This window comes from Canis lupus, chromosome 24, assembly GCF_048164855.1.
Source record: "Canis lupus baileyi chromosome 24, mCanLup2.hap1, whole genome shotgun sequence".
Lineage (NCBI taxonomy): Eukaryota > Metazoa > Chordata > Mammalia > Carnivora > Canidae > Canis > Canis lupus.
Genome location: NC_132861.1, coordinates 13,732,598 through 13,751,775, shown reverse-complemented (window position 1 = coordinate 13,751,775; position 19,178 = coordinate 13,732,598). Strand labels below are relative to the sequence as shown.

Sequence of the window (19,178 nt, the reverse complement as noted above, 5' to 3'; positions counted from 1 at the left end):
TAACCACATTTTTAAAATGGTGAAAAACTGGTGAAATTAATTTTAGTAATGTATTTTAGGGTTGGGGAGGGTGATTTGGAGGAAGGTGGTCAAAATGTATAAACTTCCACTTATGACATAAATAAGTACTGGGGATGTAATGTACACCATGCAGACTATGGGGAACACTGCTGTGTGATATACAGGGAAGTTGTCAAGAAAGTAGATCCTAAAATAGATCCTTTTTTTTCCCCCCCTTTTTACTGTGTCTATATGAGAATGTGGATGTTAGCTGAACCTCTTGTGGTGACCATTTCACAATATGGGTAATTCAGTCCACCATACTCTATGCCTCAGATTTTACACAGTGATGTGTGTCAATTATTTCTTGATAAAACTGGAAAAAAAATGCATAGAAAAAGACTAACGGGAAATCCACCAAAAAATAAAAATTAAAAAAAAAGCACCATATTTTATATCAGCCTATATATCCAAGGTATTATCACTTCAACATGTAGCCTGGTAGTATTTCTGGTATTCAGTGGCCACACATGTTGGACAATACAGGTCCAGAGGTAGTGCATGGGCAAAACTTCCAACAATCACACGTGTTATGCACATAAGAGGAAGGATCAGAAGATGGACTTAGGATTCTGAGGTCCAAAGCTTGGACCACTGAAATGAGGACAGAGGGATCGTGAACAAACAGAGATCACATACTGAGTCAACTTCTGCTACTCAAGAAAAGAGACAATGTCACTAGTATGGAAAGGATGACTTTTATTTCCATCCTGATTATCACACCATTATTTAAACACATTTGAAAATCCTGAAATAATTTAAACCAAAGGCACAGAACAAATCAAAATATTTGAACTATTTATGCTTAAGATGAGAAAATTCAAATATTTCAACAGTAATAATAAATTATGAACAAGTTTCCATCACCAAATATCATTCTGACCAAAAGCTACCATGTTTTGTAATAAAACCAAATTAGCTTAGGCTGAGTCTGAGATTTCCATGATAAAAATAATGTCGAAAAAAGTGTCTTCTTTCAAAATACTCGTTATATCCCCAGGTTCAATGGAAGTATTTTATATATAACAAAGTAGCCATTAGGATATTTGTTGATGGATGGCCACTCCCCAAGAAATGACACATTCTTACAAAATGTTTAAAAAAATAGCAAAGTAGGATAGAAAATTCTATTTGGGGAGCAGGGGAAAAAAAAAAACTTGTTCCATGTCAATTAGAATATCAAAGCATTTCAATACCAAATTGCTTCAAAAGCCAATCATCACATAACAGTAATATACTGTATGGGGCATTCCACTGTATCTTCATTATATGTTGATCATACAGTGTAGCTAAGGGGTTGAACAAATCAGTAGCAATTATTGTTGCCGTTTCTTATTTATTCAAAAGAGACAGGCTTAAAAAAAATTACTAAGAAACTAACAGGAATAATCAGTGACATGCTATAGACACGATAAATCCTAGCAATGCAATTGCTAGTTTGAAAATCAAGTGGTCATGCTTCATAATATACTGTCATATTTTTAAAATACATTCTCTGATAATCAATACCATTTATTACAGAGGTCACTTGTAAATGAGCTCAGATTCTGAACTATATTTCTAAGTGAAACTTTTTCAAGTATGGATAATATTAATAAGGTAAAGATATTTTGATCTTACTTCTTTATGTATTCTTCCAAGGGACAACCAGGTGGAATGAAGGGCTAACAAAGGGGGTTGATGGTACTTTTCAAAAACAGAAAAATAAGAAGTAGCCTAGTGACCAAGAACTGACTGAAAGATATTAATATCTAAAACCTAATATTTTAGATGAAAATCCAGGACTTTTCAGTCTTTTTCTTAAAATAATTAAGTTCACAAGAAATAATGGGGAAAAAATTTAGGATTTCTAGAACACTCAAGGCTTTTCTTGGAATGAAATAAAAAAGGTATACCTTCTCCTACACTGAGCTGCGATACATATGAATGTGTACTGAATAGCAACACAGTTTTATCTTTAGTTTAACTGCATAAATCACAAAAAGCATGTCTAGCCAAGACTGCTGATAAGTACAATACAAACTCTAGAAAATGAATTTTAGCAAAAACTGCTTCAAAATTTCCCTGCATAACAAATCATTCCTTTGGAAATGAATCTTTAAATGCTACTGGACTTGTGCAAGTAAGTGTGGCTTTTACCATCTCCAGCACTAAACTGTAATCACCTCCCAAATGCCTTTGTCACTGGAAAACGTGATTTTTTATTATCTAGTATTCTAATTAATGATATATTATTTTTTAAAAAGCTCTTTAGTAGTGTCAGACTTCTGTCTTCATCACCTACAAGTACTAAGAGAATAAAGGAGAAATAAAATAAGTCCAGAAAAATCACTTTTTACAAACAGTATGAAGTTTTGAAATGTTGGCACCGACAGGAAAAAAATGGGGAAGGGCTACCAGCTAAATTTAAAACATATCCATTTGTGGCCTTGGTTGAGGCAGGGGCAGAGGAAGCTACCGCTACTGGCTTCACAGACACCAGTGCTGGGGCATGGAACTCATTCTAGGACTTGGAGGGGAAATAAAGAACTGCCTGAGGTCCTCTCATCCAGCTGGCCAGGTCACAGTTTGCGCGATCTTCATTATTTCATTATTTTAGGTCACATTCTGAAAACGGGGAGTCTGGATTTTGAAAATAAGAACTTACAAGGGTTAATGAAAGACTGTTTCCAAGCTAAAAGAAATGTGGCTAACTTGAAGAAAGCCATTTTAACAACAACAAAAGGACAATCTGAGTGGTTCTGGGCCCTGCAAACACCAGCTGAGTCTGGCACTCCTAACCAGAAACACAACACAAGGAAAGAGATTTCTTTCCAAAGTCTAAAAAGGGAAGATGTTTGACTAGAAACCAATTTCAAAACCTACACCAGGCTTCCAGGCCAGCAGATAACTGTCAGAGTGACTTTGTTCCTTTGCTCCTTCAACATGGGAACGAGTGCAGAATGGCTCATGCCCACAGTTGACAGGCCGTTGACGGCTACGATCATATCCCCACATCTGGACAAAGACAAACAGAAATGGGCTGTTAACTATTTTCATGGGATTAGAAAACATTATCCTAACATTGGTTTAGCATGAAATTCACAGTTTCACTTAACCATTAGCTGTCAATGGTAAGGGTCTATTTTCTACTTTGTGAAACATCTGGGGCAATTTTTAAGCCTCTATTGGCCTTCCCTTGCCAATCAAGGACACCCATGGGCCGACCTCTCCTCTAACTGCTGGGTGATTTTGAGGGCAAGCAGAGCAATTTTCATGTAAGCATAAGCAAAATATAATTAGGAGAATAAATGTGCTGTCTCTTGAAGGAATACTAAATAATGCATTTGGAGGGGGGTTGCTTATTATTTTGACTATTCTTTCTCTGTTCATTCTTAGAGCTCATACATTTGAGGGTTTAATTACACTGAGAATAAGACCCATACCTCCTCTTCTTTCAGCTACTGATGCTTGTCTTCTGACAGGATTATCACAAACGGATGATACATCTGAAGGTCTTTCTCTTCTTTATGATTTTTGCTCTTTAGTTTGTAATACTAATAAGTTATTTTGTTGTTAGTTCCTTCAATTTTTTTGGAAGTAGGTGGAATGCAAATTATAAACTAACTGAGACCCACACTGGTTGAGTAACTTAGCTAAGAGAATGGTTAATTCATTTTCCCCCTACTCTTTCTGCCTAAAATACTGATTTTTTTTCACCCATCTCGGTCAACATAAGACTCATCAGGAGCTTACTGACCCTGATCCACTTTTTACAAGACTATCTGGATGGTACTTTCTCTTTGTGAACAGTATACATTCTCCATCTGTGCGGCACTCTGTCTAGTGTGTCAACATTTACTTTTTAAGAGTTGGCTCTTCCCTCAAAAACTAAACACTAAGAATCTACATAAATCCATCTCCTCTCACTCTGTAGAATCTCTTGATCTAACATCTCGTTCTTCTCCCAGTGCCTGAGCTTTGATAAAGGAACGAGGCTGCACAAGGTTGGCTGAGGACTTCCTGCCCCGCAGAGGAATTAGCAATCCCAGCTCTGTAGAGATAGTCCGGGGTGTGAACCCAATCAACCATATCCAGCTATTTGGCTGTGGGCAAGTTTCTTAATCTTTCTGAGACTTAGTTATCTTGTTTATCAAACAGGAATAGCAACATCACTTACCTCAAAGGGCTGTTAAGAAGATTCAATAATATAATCCCAAGCGCTTAGCATGGTTTCTGGCAGCTATCACATGTTCATTCATCAACTATTTATTGAGACCTTACTATATACTGTTACAGCGGTCAGGAACATAATAATAAATGCAACACATCCCCCCACCCCCAATGGAGCTTGCATAAATATAATGCTAAGTAGACATAAGTGCTGTGGAGGAAAAATAAAGCAGAGTCACCTAATGACAGGACTGGACCGAGGGAGGTGAGACTGTGCAGAGCTAGCTGTCATGTATCACAGTGTGTCTAATCAGATGACTCAGGTTTGGTCCCTGTCATTAGATTAACAAAGCAGACCTATCAGTGGCAAGATGGTAAAAGTGATGCTTCAGTCTAGATCTGGGATGGCAAATTGTTTCTGTAAAAGGCCAGTTAGTAAACAAACATTTCAGTCTTTGTGAACCACATGCCCTCTGTCACAATGACTCAGGACCGCCACTGTGGCTCACAGGCAGCCAAGGAGGATGTATTACCAGCCATGTTCCAGTAAAACTTTATTTACGAGAACGGACAACAGGCTGGGTCTGGAGCTGACCCCAGCTCACGATCGTGTTCATCACAATCAACATGAATCATATTATCTGATATCACAAGACTCACTTTAATCTTCCATCATAATAAGCAGGAGTCCCCAAGACGATAGTTTTAATGAAGAAGGGCTGATTGGTGTGGTTCTCTTCATATCCACCAACAATACTAAAGCCCCAACTTCCCAAGTAGCTTCTTCGTAAAACTATATCATGGCAGCTATGAAGGGCACTGTAACAAACACAAAGATTGAGAAAAGTTAACGGGGAGGCTTTTATCGGTGTTCACCTTTGTTCTAACTCCATACCACATTATACTGATCACTGTGGGGAAACGAGAAAGGGCTACTTTATTTCCTTCTGAACACATTACCCTGACAACCCATCGTCTAGCACACACACAGTCCTAGGTAGACTGGAATTTCTTCAGCATTTTTCAATCTTCTTTTCCCTTGTGAAGGTATGTGTGTACACACAGCGCTAACTACACCTGTTTATAAGTTTATACCACAGAAATGCATATAAAATGGTTCTGTGCTTATATTTGCTCTCTGCACTGTCAAAGACATCCTCAATTCGGATATCCATCTGTATGTACAGAGTTTGTATCTACAAAAAGATGGTACAGAAGGGATCTAGTACCACTGATCTTAGCAGTCAAATGAAAGATGTGAGCATTGTGAAGCTTCCAAAGAAAGGTAGAAAACTCTTTTTAATCTATATGAGTTGTTCTATTGTTGTTATTAGTTGTTCTGCCTCCCTCTGTATGTCTTTCATGAATAAATAAATAAAATCTTTAAAAAGTGCACTCATTTTAAGGGAGACTGATGAAGAAAATCAGGAACTCAATCTAGAAAACACTAATGAAAATCATCTCCCCCCCCTTTTATTTTTTTTTTTTTACCAGGGACACTGAGATGCTTCAGTTAAAATACCACTGTCAGTTTGGAGGATATGAAACATCCGTGCTCTATGAATAAAAATTTAAAAAATAAAAATAGAAAAAAGCCCCATCTAAATGATATAGAAAAAGTATCTTTTTATGAGAATTAAGTATCTTTCATTTTTAGATGAAATTGGATATAAAGTCATCTAAGGCAAGGTTTTTTGTTTTTAATCTATTAAAAAGATTTTTTAATAAAGCCAATTCTGTAGGCAATATATGAAATGCTAGAACTTTTAATCTGGCCCAGTTTTTTAGCTCACCAGTATGAAAGGGCTTTTAAAAAGGCTTCTGGCATAGAGCAGGGTCCCATACATTAGCCTGGTATTTTATAAACGTTATTTTCATTATTCTGCATTTCTGCAAAAAACAATCAAAACAACACAATACAAAACAAAACACATAACTGTTTCATCTGGTATGCTGCTGTCTGGTATACCCCTAGCAAACTGTGGAGGAAGAACCTTTCTTTTCAGAAAGAGCAGAGCTGCTGCCCTATGTGAGATGAAACCTGCTTAAAGAAGCCACCTATACCCACAGAGTAGTGGCCCTTCTGACACATGGTTGTGAATACAGGTTTGCACAGAGACCCCCAAGATTCCACAGAACAGAGACCTTTTATTGACAGATACTCTTTTGAAACAGGTAGACCCCCAAAATAGATCTTATTATCCTATATATATTTTTCATCTGAAATATTCATTAGTCTTCCTGGTACACCTGAAAATGGTCTAAACACAAGAGGTAAAGTACTGACCCACAAACTAGCCTGAACAACAGATAATGAAAACTAAAAGGAGCACGAGCACAGCACAAGTGTCTCTCCAGCACAGCACCAGTGTCTGCCTGTCCACCAGTGGGTGTGGACCCACTCGGCCACTATATGGCAGGGGAAGACCGAAGACCACTCCTTACCCACTGATGTGTGAAGGGGCCTTTCTGACATTCTAGGTTTCACTTGACAGGTCAATGCATTGGGCTGAGTATTTAACATGATAAATGAGGTTCCCTCTGATGGCTGACACTTCACAATTAGGTAGCATGTCTGTGGTTTAATAGCAACCATTTGAATCTACCCCTACATGTCCCTGAGATGTGAATTGTATTACAGTTTCAGGCCTTTTTAGCTTTTTTTCAATCCTGAGGACAAGTCTGTGTTAGATTATTGACAAACGAATTTCACTCATCCTTGCTTTTTCTGCTATTCTTTATGTGAAAGTATTTTTTTAAAAGAGATTTTATTTATTTATTCATGAGAGATACAGAGAGAGAGAGGCAGAGACATAGACAGAGGGAGAAGCAGCTCCCCATGGGGAGTCTGATGCAGAACTTGATCCCAGGACCCCAGGGATCACGACTTGAGCCAAAGGCAGATGCTCAACCACTGAGCCACCCAGGTGACCCTGAAAGTACTTTTTAAAAGTAAATCATATAGGGGCACCTGGGTGGCTCAATTGGTTAAGCATCTGCCTTTAGCTTAGGTCATGATCCTGGGGTCCTGGGATTGAGCCCCACATCAGGCTCCTTGCTCAATAGGGAGCCTGCTTCTTCCTCTCCCTCTGCTGCTCCCCCTGCTTGTGCTCTCTCTGTCAAATAAATAAATAAAACCTTTAAACAACAAAAAAGTAAAATCATTCATATAGCATTATACAAAAGCTAGTTATTACAAATTACATCCAAATGAAGCTAGATGGCTCAGAAACTGGCATTCTTATTGTTTATTTTTATTTTAAAAAATCAGTCATTTTCATATTTGCCTCGGAGTCAAAATGTTACATCATAGCTCAGTTTTAGCATTCCTCTACACATTAAGAATCTAAAGTGATCTGGCAACAAAGACAGTAATACACATTCTTCCTATCTCAATACCAAATTCTACAGCCATCATCAGGAGGTTTCAAACACTGTCATGACCAGACAATGACCAACTGCAGAACATCTTGGCTGGTGTCAATCATGAAGCAGCAAGCTCTTCACCAAGGTTGTGAGGAGCACCTACTCTTGAACACTAATGGTTTGGCTTAAAGACTCTCCTGTGCAATAAAAAACTGGGTTTTAATTCTGCCTTTTAAGGGAGAGTTAAAAGGATTAAGAAAGGGGTTTTGGAAAAACTTCTGGAATAGGGAAAGGCCTGACACACTGACCTGACATTTCTGGTGAAAAATCCACACAAAGTCTAAGCATGTATCAGAAAGCATAGTGGTAAATAACAGCTTTTCTAAAGCAAGAGACTGAACATCCAAATCTCCTGGCTGGTCCACTTGGGAGAATTTTAAGAGGAATGGACAGAATGGCTTTATTCATTTTTACAAACAGATACAATAAGTCTTTTTAGCCTAGTTCTTACTATTAAATGTATCTTTTATTTATTTCACTTATTTTAAAAAATGTTTTAAAAATTAAAAAAAACATTTATTTTAAAAACTCATGACCCTGATATCAAGACCTGAGCTGAGATCAAGAGTTGGATGCTTAACTGACTGAATGACTCAGGAGCTCCTTATATTTACCTTTTAAAATACAATAACCTAAGAAAAAAATACCATTTTCTTTTGTAACGTGATATGCTGTTGTCTACTTTTATCTAAGACCTTTTTGCCCACTGGATGAGTGAATTTATGGTGTTATACACTGAGAAAGGTTGTCACTATGATTGTTTCACCATAAAACAACCAAAAAGCTGTCAGTACCTTGGAAGCCCAAGCCACATGACCCATGATGGGGACCAACTGGCATCATACTCATTCTCACTGAAGGTGCTCAGCTGCTCTTCCGTGGCCTGGGTTGCCTCTTCGACAATCTGGACCTCAAGTGCTTTCAGGACAACAGCAGGGGATGCAGCACTGGCTTTCAGCATAGCAACAGCCTCACTGTGACTTAAATTGGTCAAATCAATGCCATTGATATTCAGCAATATATCACCTGTTCAAATGAAGAAACAAGAAAAATGAGATGAGCTACCAAGTAATTATCTTCCCTGTACATCCTATTTGCAAATTAATCAACAAAGGTTAGTTCCAATAACGTACGGTAAAAGACCATTTTTTTTTTACTTCTCTGTAATTTTTATGATACCCAGGGAAAATACAATTAGTGGAAAACATTCCAAAACAACTCAAAACTTTAAGACTGTTTCATAATATATGGAAAAGGTATGGCTTTAAAGCACTGCGATTCAACTGGAAGTCCAAATCATTAGACCTAGTTTTGCTATGTACAGGCCCTGGGCACTTCATTTCTGTTCTCTGGGCTTCAGTGATTTCTATTGTTCTTTCCTACTCAAAAATTATTTGATCCTTTGCTCTTGGAAATGAATTTTTAATATATCCTGTTTTACAGTTATAGAGTTTTATACATAAAGATAGCCCTACATAGTTTGCTCAGTGTGAACATATCAGAATACTTAAAGAGAAGATATCCTTGGGCCTACACAAAGAAATGAAACTTGTGATTTGAACATCTTTTCTTGCTTGAGATAAAGCAAAATATTCTCACTGTAGGAAACTTAAAAAATATAAGAAGATAATCAGAAGGAAATAAAATTGGCAGCCTGGGTGGCTCAGCTGTTTAGCGCCATCTTCAGCCCAGGGTCTAATCCTGAAGACCGGGGATCAAGTCCCATGTTGGGCTCCCTGCATGGAGCCTGCTTCTCCCTCTGCCTGTGTCTCTGCCTCTCTCTCTCTGTGTCTCTCATGAATAAATAAATAAAATCTTTAAACAAAATAAAAAAGGAAATAAAATTACCCCAAATTCCACAATTGGGCAAATTTTTTTTTTTAAATAGCAGCCTTATTAAGGTATAATTCACAAACCGCTCATTCCACTCATTTTAAAGTATACAATTTTATGGCTTTTAGTATGATCATATTGTTGAGTAACCATAACGCATTTCTTTTTGGTTCTCTCCCCCAAGAACCCTGTATTCATTAGCAGTCACTTCCCTCCCCTGCTACCCACCAGCAACCCCTTATCTACTTTATGTCTCTACAGATTTGCCTATTTTCGACATTTCATATACATGCAACCAAACATAGTCTTTTGTGACTGACTGCTTTCACTTAGCATAATGTTTTCAAGGTTGATTCATATGTTAGCTTGAAGTAATACTTCATTCCCTTTTTTTTTTTTTTTTTTTTAATACTTCACCCTTTTATGGTCAAATAATATCCACAGTATGGACATACCACATTCTGTTGATCCATTCATCATGTAGTGGACATCTGGATTATTTCTACTTTTTGACTACTATGAAAAATTATTGCTATGAACCTACATGTACAAGCTTTTGTGTGGGATGTACATTTTCATCTCTCTAGAAATGGAACTGCTGGGTTGTGTGGTAACCCTGTTTTTAACTTTTTGAGGAACTACTACACTGTTTTCCAAAACAGTTGTATCATTTTACATCCCCACTGGCAATGTCTGAAAATTTCATTTCTCACATTGTTGCCAGTATTTATTACCACCTGTTTTTTTCTTGTATTCATCTTACTGGGTATGAAGTGGTTTTGATATGCATTTTCCTAATATCTAATGACACTGAGCATCTTTTCATATAACTTTTGGCTATTTGTGTATCTTCTTTGGAGAAATGTCTATTCAGATCCTTTACTTATTTAAAAACTGGGTTGTCTTTTTAATTACTGAACTGTAAGAGTTCTTTATGTACTTAGGTAGGAGTCTTTCATCAGATATATGATTTGTAAATATACTCTGTGGGTAATCTATTCACTTTCATTGTATCTTTGTTTTCTTGGTGGTGTCCTTGGCAGCATGAAAATTTGTAATTTTGATGAAGTCCAGTTTATTTTCTTTACTGTGTTGTTTGTATTTTGATGTCATATCTAAGAACACCAGTGACTATACATTTCCCAATCCAAAGTCATGAGGATTTATGCTTTGTGTATTCTTCTAAAAGTCTTAGCTCTTACTTTTAGGTCTTGGATCCACTATAAGTTAATTTTTTATATATGATGTGAGGTAGGGATCTGACTTTATTCTTGGAAAAACTGCTTTTAAGACTCATTTTTCCATATGAACAAACCAAGTGTATGGATAATGCTCTTTTTACCACTACCACCTCTACATATTGCATAGTACTGGTGGGGGTGGGGTAGGGAATGTGAAATTATTAAAGAGTTCATCCCTAAAACAACTATGCCTTGTTATTAGGATTGTCTCCCACTCCACCTCTTCCATGAGACCATCCCACATAGGAACTTTATTATATAACCAACATTTGTCATTTTAGTGAGACAGTCCTTCATAACAGCCAGTGTGCCATGATGTGAGAAGTGTTAAATCTTTTAGAGGGTCTTTTCCAACATAAAATAATCCAATGGTCTGAGTAACTGTTAGAAAATAATGGGAACATTATTAAACTTCAGCAGTTTTCCTTTACATTAGGCATTTTTCTAACCTTATAGAGAGGATTCCTCTTGCATATGGAAGGGACATGTTAGAGGATTACAAAAAGCCATGTTTAATAGAAAGTTTTGTGGATATTTGTTATTTTTATTTTTAAAGATTTATTTATTTATTCATTCAGGAAAAACACAGAGAGAGGCAGAGACACAGGCAGAGGGAGAGGCAGGCTTTTCATGGGGAGCCCGATGTGGGACTTGATCCCAGGACTCTGGGATCATGCCAAGTCAAAGGCAGATGCTCAACCACTGAGCCACCCAGGTGTCCCATATTTGTTGTTTTTTAAAACATGAGTTGAATACAGGGAGAAAATGCAGTAAAACTGTTCATGATCCTATTTTACCTCTCTTGATCCGGCCATCCCGAGCAAGGCAGCCATGAGGTGGCACACTGGTAACAAAGATGGGCAGCTCACCACTCTTACTTCCTCTGCCCCCAGCCACTGTCATCCCAAGAGACTCATGTGGTTCTTTCTTTACAGTAATGTGTTTTTCTTGGCATGTTACACACTGGGTAAGATCCTAAAACATGAGAATAAAATTTATTAGATAATAAATAATGCATAGTTGAAGTAGAAACAACTTAAACTAAAGGAAAAACACCGTGGCAATAATAGCCATTTTTTAAATCACTTACTACAGAAGTAATACACAGTTCTTCATGGTACAAATACTACACAATGGGGATCATAATGCCAAACTCTGGACTGCTATATTTTTATATGACTATTAATGGAACAGAAAAAACTGAGGACTGCTGATACACAGAAGTCAAAATAAAATAAGCCCATCATTTATATAATTATCTTGGGCTCCAAGATATGATCAATTCTATGAAAGTAAACAATGAATTTAAATGCTTTAGATTCTGAAGACAAGCCAATTAATTTTATTTCCATCTCTCTATTCTTTGAAAGACATGTTGACAGAGTAGTATGAAAGGGGAGTGTGGATTTCGATAACTGCCAGAAAAAAAGTTACAGATTTATCTTGTTTCTTACTCATGAGGATTATCAGAATGTTAATCACGAATCAGGTGCAAATTGATCTTCAAAACCTTTATGGAAAGCTAAAAGGGTATGAAACAACTGAATTCTTGAAAAAGTTAATGAAGAAAATAAATTCCCAACAAACTCTGTTCTCAGGAAAAAGCAATATTTTACTGACATTCATTATTGCTATTTATTATTATTCTCCTAGAAAAGGAGAATTTAAAACAGCACCTTCCGTTTTAATTAGAACTCAATAAAAAACCAGGTGTACATATGCAACATTAATATTAAAATAGCAATACTAACTAACATTTATTGAAGATTTACTATGTGTAAAGCTAATGGCTTTCCATGCATTATTTCATTTTAATTTTCACAATGGTCCTAAATGTAAATACTATTGTTGGCCCCATTTTACAGATGAGGGAACAACCTTAGAAAGGTCATGTAATTTGCCCTAAATCATAAAGCTCTATGTGGCTGCACTGAGATTTAAACTGATGCAAGTAAAAAAAATAAAATAAAAAAAAAATATATATATGTGTGTGTGTGTACATATATATACATATATATGTATATACACACACATTCATGTTTTGTATATGCTTTTTATAGCATGATGCACTACATATATACTGATCACATGCACCCACACTACAAGAGTACTATTAAGTGTAACAATGGAAGCTAATGTCTCAAAAGATTCCTAACACTTATCAACTATTAAAGAATATGGCACATAATAAGATAACTATTAACATGATTAACAATATCAACAATGGAAATATATGAATTATATTTATAGAACTATAACATTTCCTTTAGTGACCCTACTTCAGAGCTGACAGGTACGTACGTATCTGTTAATCAAGCCCTGGAACTCCAGGTTCATCTGCTCTTCTCTGGTCCTGGAATTCATGCTCTTGAAATTAAGGGAACTACTTACAGTAATAGCCTAATGTTTTTAGAATTTTGACCTCCTAGAAAAGCTTGTAAGGTGGTACCCTATATGAAATCTATGTTAATATCTGTTAACTTCAATGATCAACCGTTGCCTTACATCATAATTCTTTAGGAATATGTATATACATGTAACTTATAAAGAAAGCACAGACCAGCTATATGAAAAACTCCTATTAAAATTCCTTTTTGAAACAGTAACTGCTTTTCATAGCCATCATTGTGGAAAGCAAAATTATAGGTTTCCTTCACACATTTCATTTTTTGTTAAAAAATGAGAACAAGTCTGTGGTTATACTTCCAGTAGGCCTAGAAGTTGAGTTCAGATGAAAGATCAAGTGAAGTAAATACTACTGAAAATACAGTGAAGTAGCACTTTTTTTTTTTTTTTTATTTCTACAACTAGTGAGACAGCATTGAAATTCCCAGCACAGATAAATGACCTAGGAATATATTATAAAACCAGTGAAATATTGAAGATGCAGCACAAAGCTCAATATATGGGAATTTAAAATGATTTAGGGTAGTATTCCTATAAGCTATAACATAAAAAAAATGTTATACATATATGTACCTATCAGAATGTATGATTTATGCTTAATATTCACATAGCAAATTCTGTTATTGTAGGCAAGCTGCCCAGTTGTTAAGTATGGACTTGTTGATCATTGTCTTCACTATGCTTTCTCAATCACATAGCCAACATTTCAATCAGCAAACCAAGATAAATCCCACTTTCAAGCAGGACCAAACAAACAGAAGTTTTTCTAGAAGATGAAACATTTCTCATCAATCACTTGGCATAGAGACCTTCTTACCAAGAAACCATCCCTACTGGCTGAGGAACTGAGACTACATAGTGACTCTCAAGGTAGCCAAACACACATTTCATGCCCCAAACACCTGTGTTCACTTTTTCCAACAGACTAAAGGCCCTCATTTAAAACTTACCAGCTTGTAACAATGATCCCTTGAGGGCAGATGAATGAAAATATGTAAACACAATGCCTCACCTTATGTGAGCTGGGTCTGTTGTGATATAGCGGCTGTGCATGATGCTGGCTGCTACTCTGAGCTCCTGTGTCTCGGACAGAGTTACCAGGCTGGGATTTCCCTTGTCTAGCAATTGTTAAATCCACCCTCTCTCCACTAGCCTAGAAAAAACACACATACATAACCACCAGTCATTAATATTGCTTCTCACTTAAAAAATTATAGACAGTGTAATTTTCCACACGTTCATCATCACTGTACCAGAGCCTCACCTGCATGGTGATTGCAGGTACCTGCTTGGGGGGAAATGGGTGGGGAGGGGTTCATTTTAGGAGCTAATATTTTAAAACTTCTGCAGTTAAAACATCCACACACAGACCTCTTGGGTAGGCCTTTCTTCAGCCCTGGAAATACCAAGGACATAACCAAGGCAAAACAGTAGAACTGCCTGGGTTCTTATCTTCCCAAGATTTCTTAAAGGGTAACTAAGTTTCTTTACATACTCTCCCATGCAAGACTGGCCTCAGCATTGAGAGGAAGAGAGCAAAGGAAAGAAGGTAAAAGGAAGAACTGATTCAAAATTGGATTAGAATCCTTTGTGACTTCTGAAATAAATTCCAGGGTGACTATTTTGAGAGTGATAATCAATGAAACTACATACAGCTTTGTTTCTGCTTGTTATAAGTTTGGGTCAAAGTACGGTATCAGCTTACATAGTCCTGAGAAGAATAATAACAAAGATCCTATAAAACAAGATTAGTATTTATATCCATTGTACACTGCATGTGTATATTATGTCACACGTGCGCAAACATAAATGTTAGGTAAATTTTTTTTTAAAGATTTTACTTATTATTCATTAAAGAAACACAGAGAGAGGCAGAGACATAGGCAGAGGGAAAAGCAGACTCCCTATGGGGAGCCCAATGCAGGATTTGATCCCCAGACCCAGGATCACACCCTGAGCTGAAGGCAGACACTCAAACACTGAGCCACCCAGGTGTCCCATTAGGTTAAGTTTTTTAGAGGTTCCAACTCTCACCTTGAATTTAGAGGTCCATTATCTTTATTTATAGATCTAGATTTTGAACAGAGATTCACATCTATTATATGTTTTAAAGCTGTTTTATCTTTGCCTTTAATGTACAGGCCTGATCTATTTGATGCTGATTCTTGGTTGTGACCACAAGTTCCCAAGTTTACTATCATTCCTACGGGAAAATCTGACAGCCTACCTTTTTTTTTTTTTTTTTTTTAAAGATTTTATTTATTTATTCATGAGACACACAGAGAGAGGTAGCGACATAGGCAGTGCTGATTCTTGGTTGTGACCACAAGTTCCCAAGTTTACTATCATTCCTACGGGAAAATCTGACAGCCTACCTTTTTTTTTTTTTTTTTTTTTAAAGATTTTATTTATTTATTCATGAGACACACAGAGAGAGGTAGCGACATAGGCAGAGGGAGAAGCAGGCTCCCACCGGGGAGCCCGATTTGGAACTTGATCCCTGGACTCCGGGATCACACCCTGAGCCAAAGGCAGACGCTCAACCACCGAGCCACCATGCATTCCCTGATAGCCTGCTTTTAAGAAGCTGTAGTGGAAAGTAGGACCCTCCCCCATAATTAGTCAATAATGTTAAGAATTCACTTCACCTTCAGTTCTCAGGTTGGGAAATGAGTGATAACCAAGTTGAGCCCTATTAAAAATCACCTGCTTATTCAAGCATTGCATTAAACTAGTTGCAGACAATTCTTCAAAATAAATGAAGAGTGACACTTCCCAGGTGGCCAGAGTCTGGGACTTGATCTAAAGGGTAACTGTCAAAGTAGAATGTGTAGAATTCTGATATTTGAGATTCTGACACTTCAGATTATTAGATCACACAGTGATGGGTGAGAAGCCCCTTTGTAATTTCATGTCAGTATATGGAATGGTTTGCTTTACTGCATAATACCCACCACCACCACCACTACGAAATACCCTATACAGTCATTCAGCTTTACTGAAAGACCTGTGTTTATGCAAACCCATTAACAGAAACAAATCCCTGATCATTCCTGACATTTTGAAAGGACAAAATTCTTGGTGTGTGATGGAAGTGGGCATGTGGGTTTAAACGATGGACCAACATTTGGGTTTAGGCTAATTTTAAATAGACGGCACATCTAACATTTCAGGGTTTCAAACACAACAAAAGAATTCTGTTAAAAGTCAAGATTTTTAAAAATGCAGGATGCCAAAATGACAATACCTATTTCATTAAAAAGTGGCATGCACTACTGTTGGGAGTATATATTGGTTTATATACTATATGTGTGTGTGTGTGTGTGTGTGTGTGTGTGTGTGTGTGTATATATATACTTTCTAGAGGAAGTTTAGCAAAATGTCTTAAACTGGAAAACAGAACATTCAAGTCTGTTAACAAGGGAATGATTAAATAAGTTTTAGTACAACATGCCTACTACACAGCTATGTCATGATGAGTCTATTTTCAGGGTAAGAAGTCCACAACATACTGCTGACATGAAGAAACGGCTGCAAACTCAGAATTTGCAAGATGAGTGTACATGTAAGTATCTATGTAAATATGTACCTATTTATCTGCAGGCATGTACAGAAAAACGTTTATAATGATGTTCTCCAAAACATCTTAGGGGTTTAGACTGAATGTGACTTTAGCTTCCTTTTTTATTTTCTGTGTTTTGTCTCCTTTTATTGACAGAGTACATTATTTTTATAATCCAAAACAGTAAGATTTAATTTTTTTCACAAAAAAACAACTTGAACAATATATTATATTTGGTATTATATATATTAGAAGGTATCCATATCCATTTTTTTTAAACCTCAAGTCTGTGATGCAGGATCAATGCCTGAACCTCCTTCCTAATACAATACGGCTACCTGGTGTGTGCATGTGTTCTTATGGTTGTAATGAGCCAAAAATTTGTGAAAAGTAATTTGTGAAAAGTGAAAAATTTAAATGGGATTGAAACTTGGGTTTTCTTACATAGTAGTTTAAAACTTGTTATTTGATTCTGTCTGCCATACATATTTCTCAGTGACTATTAACCTACTTTTTAATCCCTAATGCTTGATTATGTTAATGTTTGGTTTCCTTGTGCTTACCTAAAAAAAAAAAAAAAAAAAAAAAAAGAAAGAAAGAAAGAAAAAAAAGAAAAAGCCACACATCTTTGTTTCACCCTTATCAATGTAGGAAATACCCTCATCATTAAATGCTGTGGCGGGTTAGAGAACCAGAAGTTCTGCTCTGGATGATTTTCTACTTTATTTTAATGCTTTTACTGAAAAAGTGTTTTTTTTTCTCTAATTATAAATTTACTTACTTTACAGGGATACTGTACGAATACGAGTTATGATGTGTTTGAAATGCTTTGGACTGCTTTAAAACAAAGGCACTATGGAGATTAAGAGCTATTCTTAATAAAAAATTATTTTCTCCACTTGTATGGAGCTGAAGCAGAGAGGGGGAATTACAAGAGCCAGTAAGTCACAACCTTGGAATGGCAGCTCCTTCCAGCTACGCCTTTCTCACCGTTCAATGTGGACGCCCCCGTTTTTATGTCTGGGACTAGGTGGAGCCCAGGGAGCAAATGAGAAACCTATGTGAGAATACAGGGCCTTCACTCTATAAAGAGCAAGGCTAAACACTCACAGGGATACAGTTTTCCAGAAAGGATCCTATCTGTAATGAAGTTATACTACTGTGCATTTTGAAGGATTTGAGGAGCCATGTTTGATTTCCCTATGAAATAGCAAATATCCCCTAGATTCTCATGTTATGAAAACAAACATCAACTGTAATAAAGGCTGAGCATTGGAAACGAACACCTGGTGCGTACCTGAATGATCTGGGCGGCAAGCTCTGGGGTCCCATGCTTCAGGTCATGCCCATTGATGGCAAGTACTCGGTCATTGCTGCTGAGCCTTCCATCCTGTGCAGCCAGTCCGCCTTCCAATAAGTCAAGAATAAAAACACCTGGCTCATCGGTCCTTCGTACAAGTTTAATGCCGAGCTGTTCACCAGAGTCCCGCTTGTGAAGGACCACGTGGAAGAGGTCTTCCCGTGGAGAGCTACTGTCAGAGTGGCTGTTTGTCCGGTTCCCAAAGCGCCTCTCTCGCAGCACAGTGAGGTGCAGTGTGCTGCAGGGCTGGGAGAGAACGGCTCTGGCATAGTTGTGGGATACATTGCTGATGTTACAGTTGTTGACCTGGAAGAAAAGAATTAGGATCAAAGGGTGATAATCTTCTATCTTTTCAACTTGTAGAAATGCTTATTTACCATTTCTAAAAGAAACTAACTTTGTGAAAAGGATTTACAGTCATTATTTACAGAGAAAGTTTACAAATTACAATTGCAACTACAAAGATGTCTTAAAATACACAGCTTCTAAGCTTCACTCACAATGACTAGCATTAAGTAGAGAACAGCAGTTAGGATCACAAGCTTCAGTGACAGTTGAATCAGAGCCCTTGGTTCTGCCTTGTGCTATCAGCAGTGAGATGGGTTCACTCTCTGCTTCATGGGACCAGGAAGAGAATGCAGACAACAGCAGTATATGGCAAGTACCAATGAAATACTAGTTCTAGTAGAACAGAAACTGAACTACTGGATTGAAGTGGCTTTTGCCAATGAAATACACTTAAGCTAGAAAAGATACACTGAGTTTTATTTTAAGGAAAGGGACACATTCCAGGTATACAACCTGATCTCAGATCAGTGATTTTTACTTACAATTACAGTTTCACTCTAATTGTTTAGCACTAAATGTAATAGCTTATCTAACACAATATGCGTAACTCAGTGCACTCAGAACATTTCTCTATTAAACTTTATGATCCTGAAATGAGTATAGTGACTGAGCAATCCTTGGACACTAACATCACTAAGAAAATATGCCCAGCTTCAATTATTCACCTAGCTAGAGGAAGGGGTTGGCACAATTCTTCATATTTATCACAATTAGAATTCCTTTCTTCATCTGTGTGAAATAGCAGCCAGTGGGGAACCAACATTCTCTGAGCATCAGCTATGTGGCAGGC

General features: G+C 37.0%; 1 protein-coding gene and 1 long non-coding RNA gene across 5 annotated transcripts in view; one reads left to right on the top strand and one right to left on the bottom strand.

Annotated features, from left to right (window-relative positions):
* Positions 1 to 739: 739 nt before the first annotated feature.
* Positions 740 to 19,178, bottom strand: part of LNX2 (ligand of numb-protein X 2) — a 76,159-nt gene continuing 57,720 nt past the window's right edge. For 3 of the 4 annotated variants that reach the window (XM_072795655.1, XM_072795657.1, XM_072795656.1), the window contains 6 exons: positions 17,978 to 18,346; positions 14,131 to 14,271; positions 11,510 to 11,687; positions 8,433 to 8,664; positions 4,873 to 5,031; positions 740 to 3,057 (listed from right to left, as the gene is read on the bottom strand). In XM_072795655.1, the coding sequence (XP_072651756.1) occupies positions 2,922 to 3,057; positions 4,873 to 5,031; positions 8,433 to 8,664; positions 11,510 to 11,687; positions 14,131 to 14,271; positions 17,978 to 18,346 (1,215 nt within the window). In that variant the 3' untranslated portion in view covers positions 740 to 2,921. The remainder of the gene's footprint in view (positions 3,058 to 4,872; positions 5,032 to 8,432; positions 8,665 to 11,509; positions 11,688 to 14,130; positions 14,272 to 17,977; positions 18,347 to 19,178) is intronic. The other variant, XM_072795658.1, reaches the window with a different exon arrangement.
* Positions 16,048 to 18,152, top strand: LOC140615779 (uncharacterized). Its single transcript, XR_012016261.1, has 3 exons — positions 16,048 to 16,199; positions 16,610 to 16,683; positions 17,469 to 18,152. It is a non-coding gene; the product is annotated as an uncharacterized lncRNA (long non-coding RNA).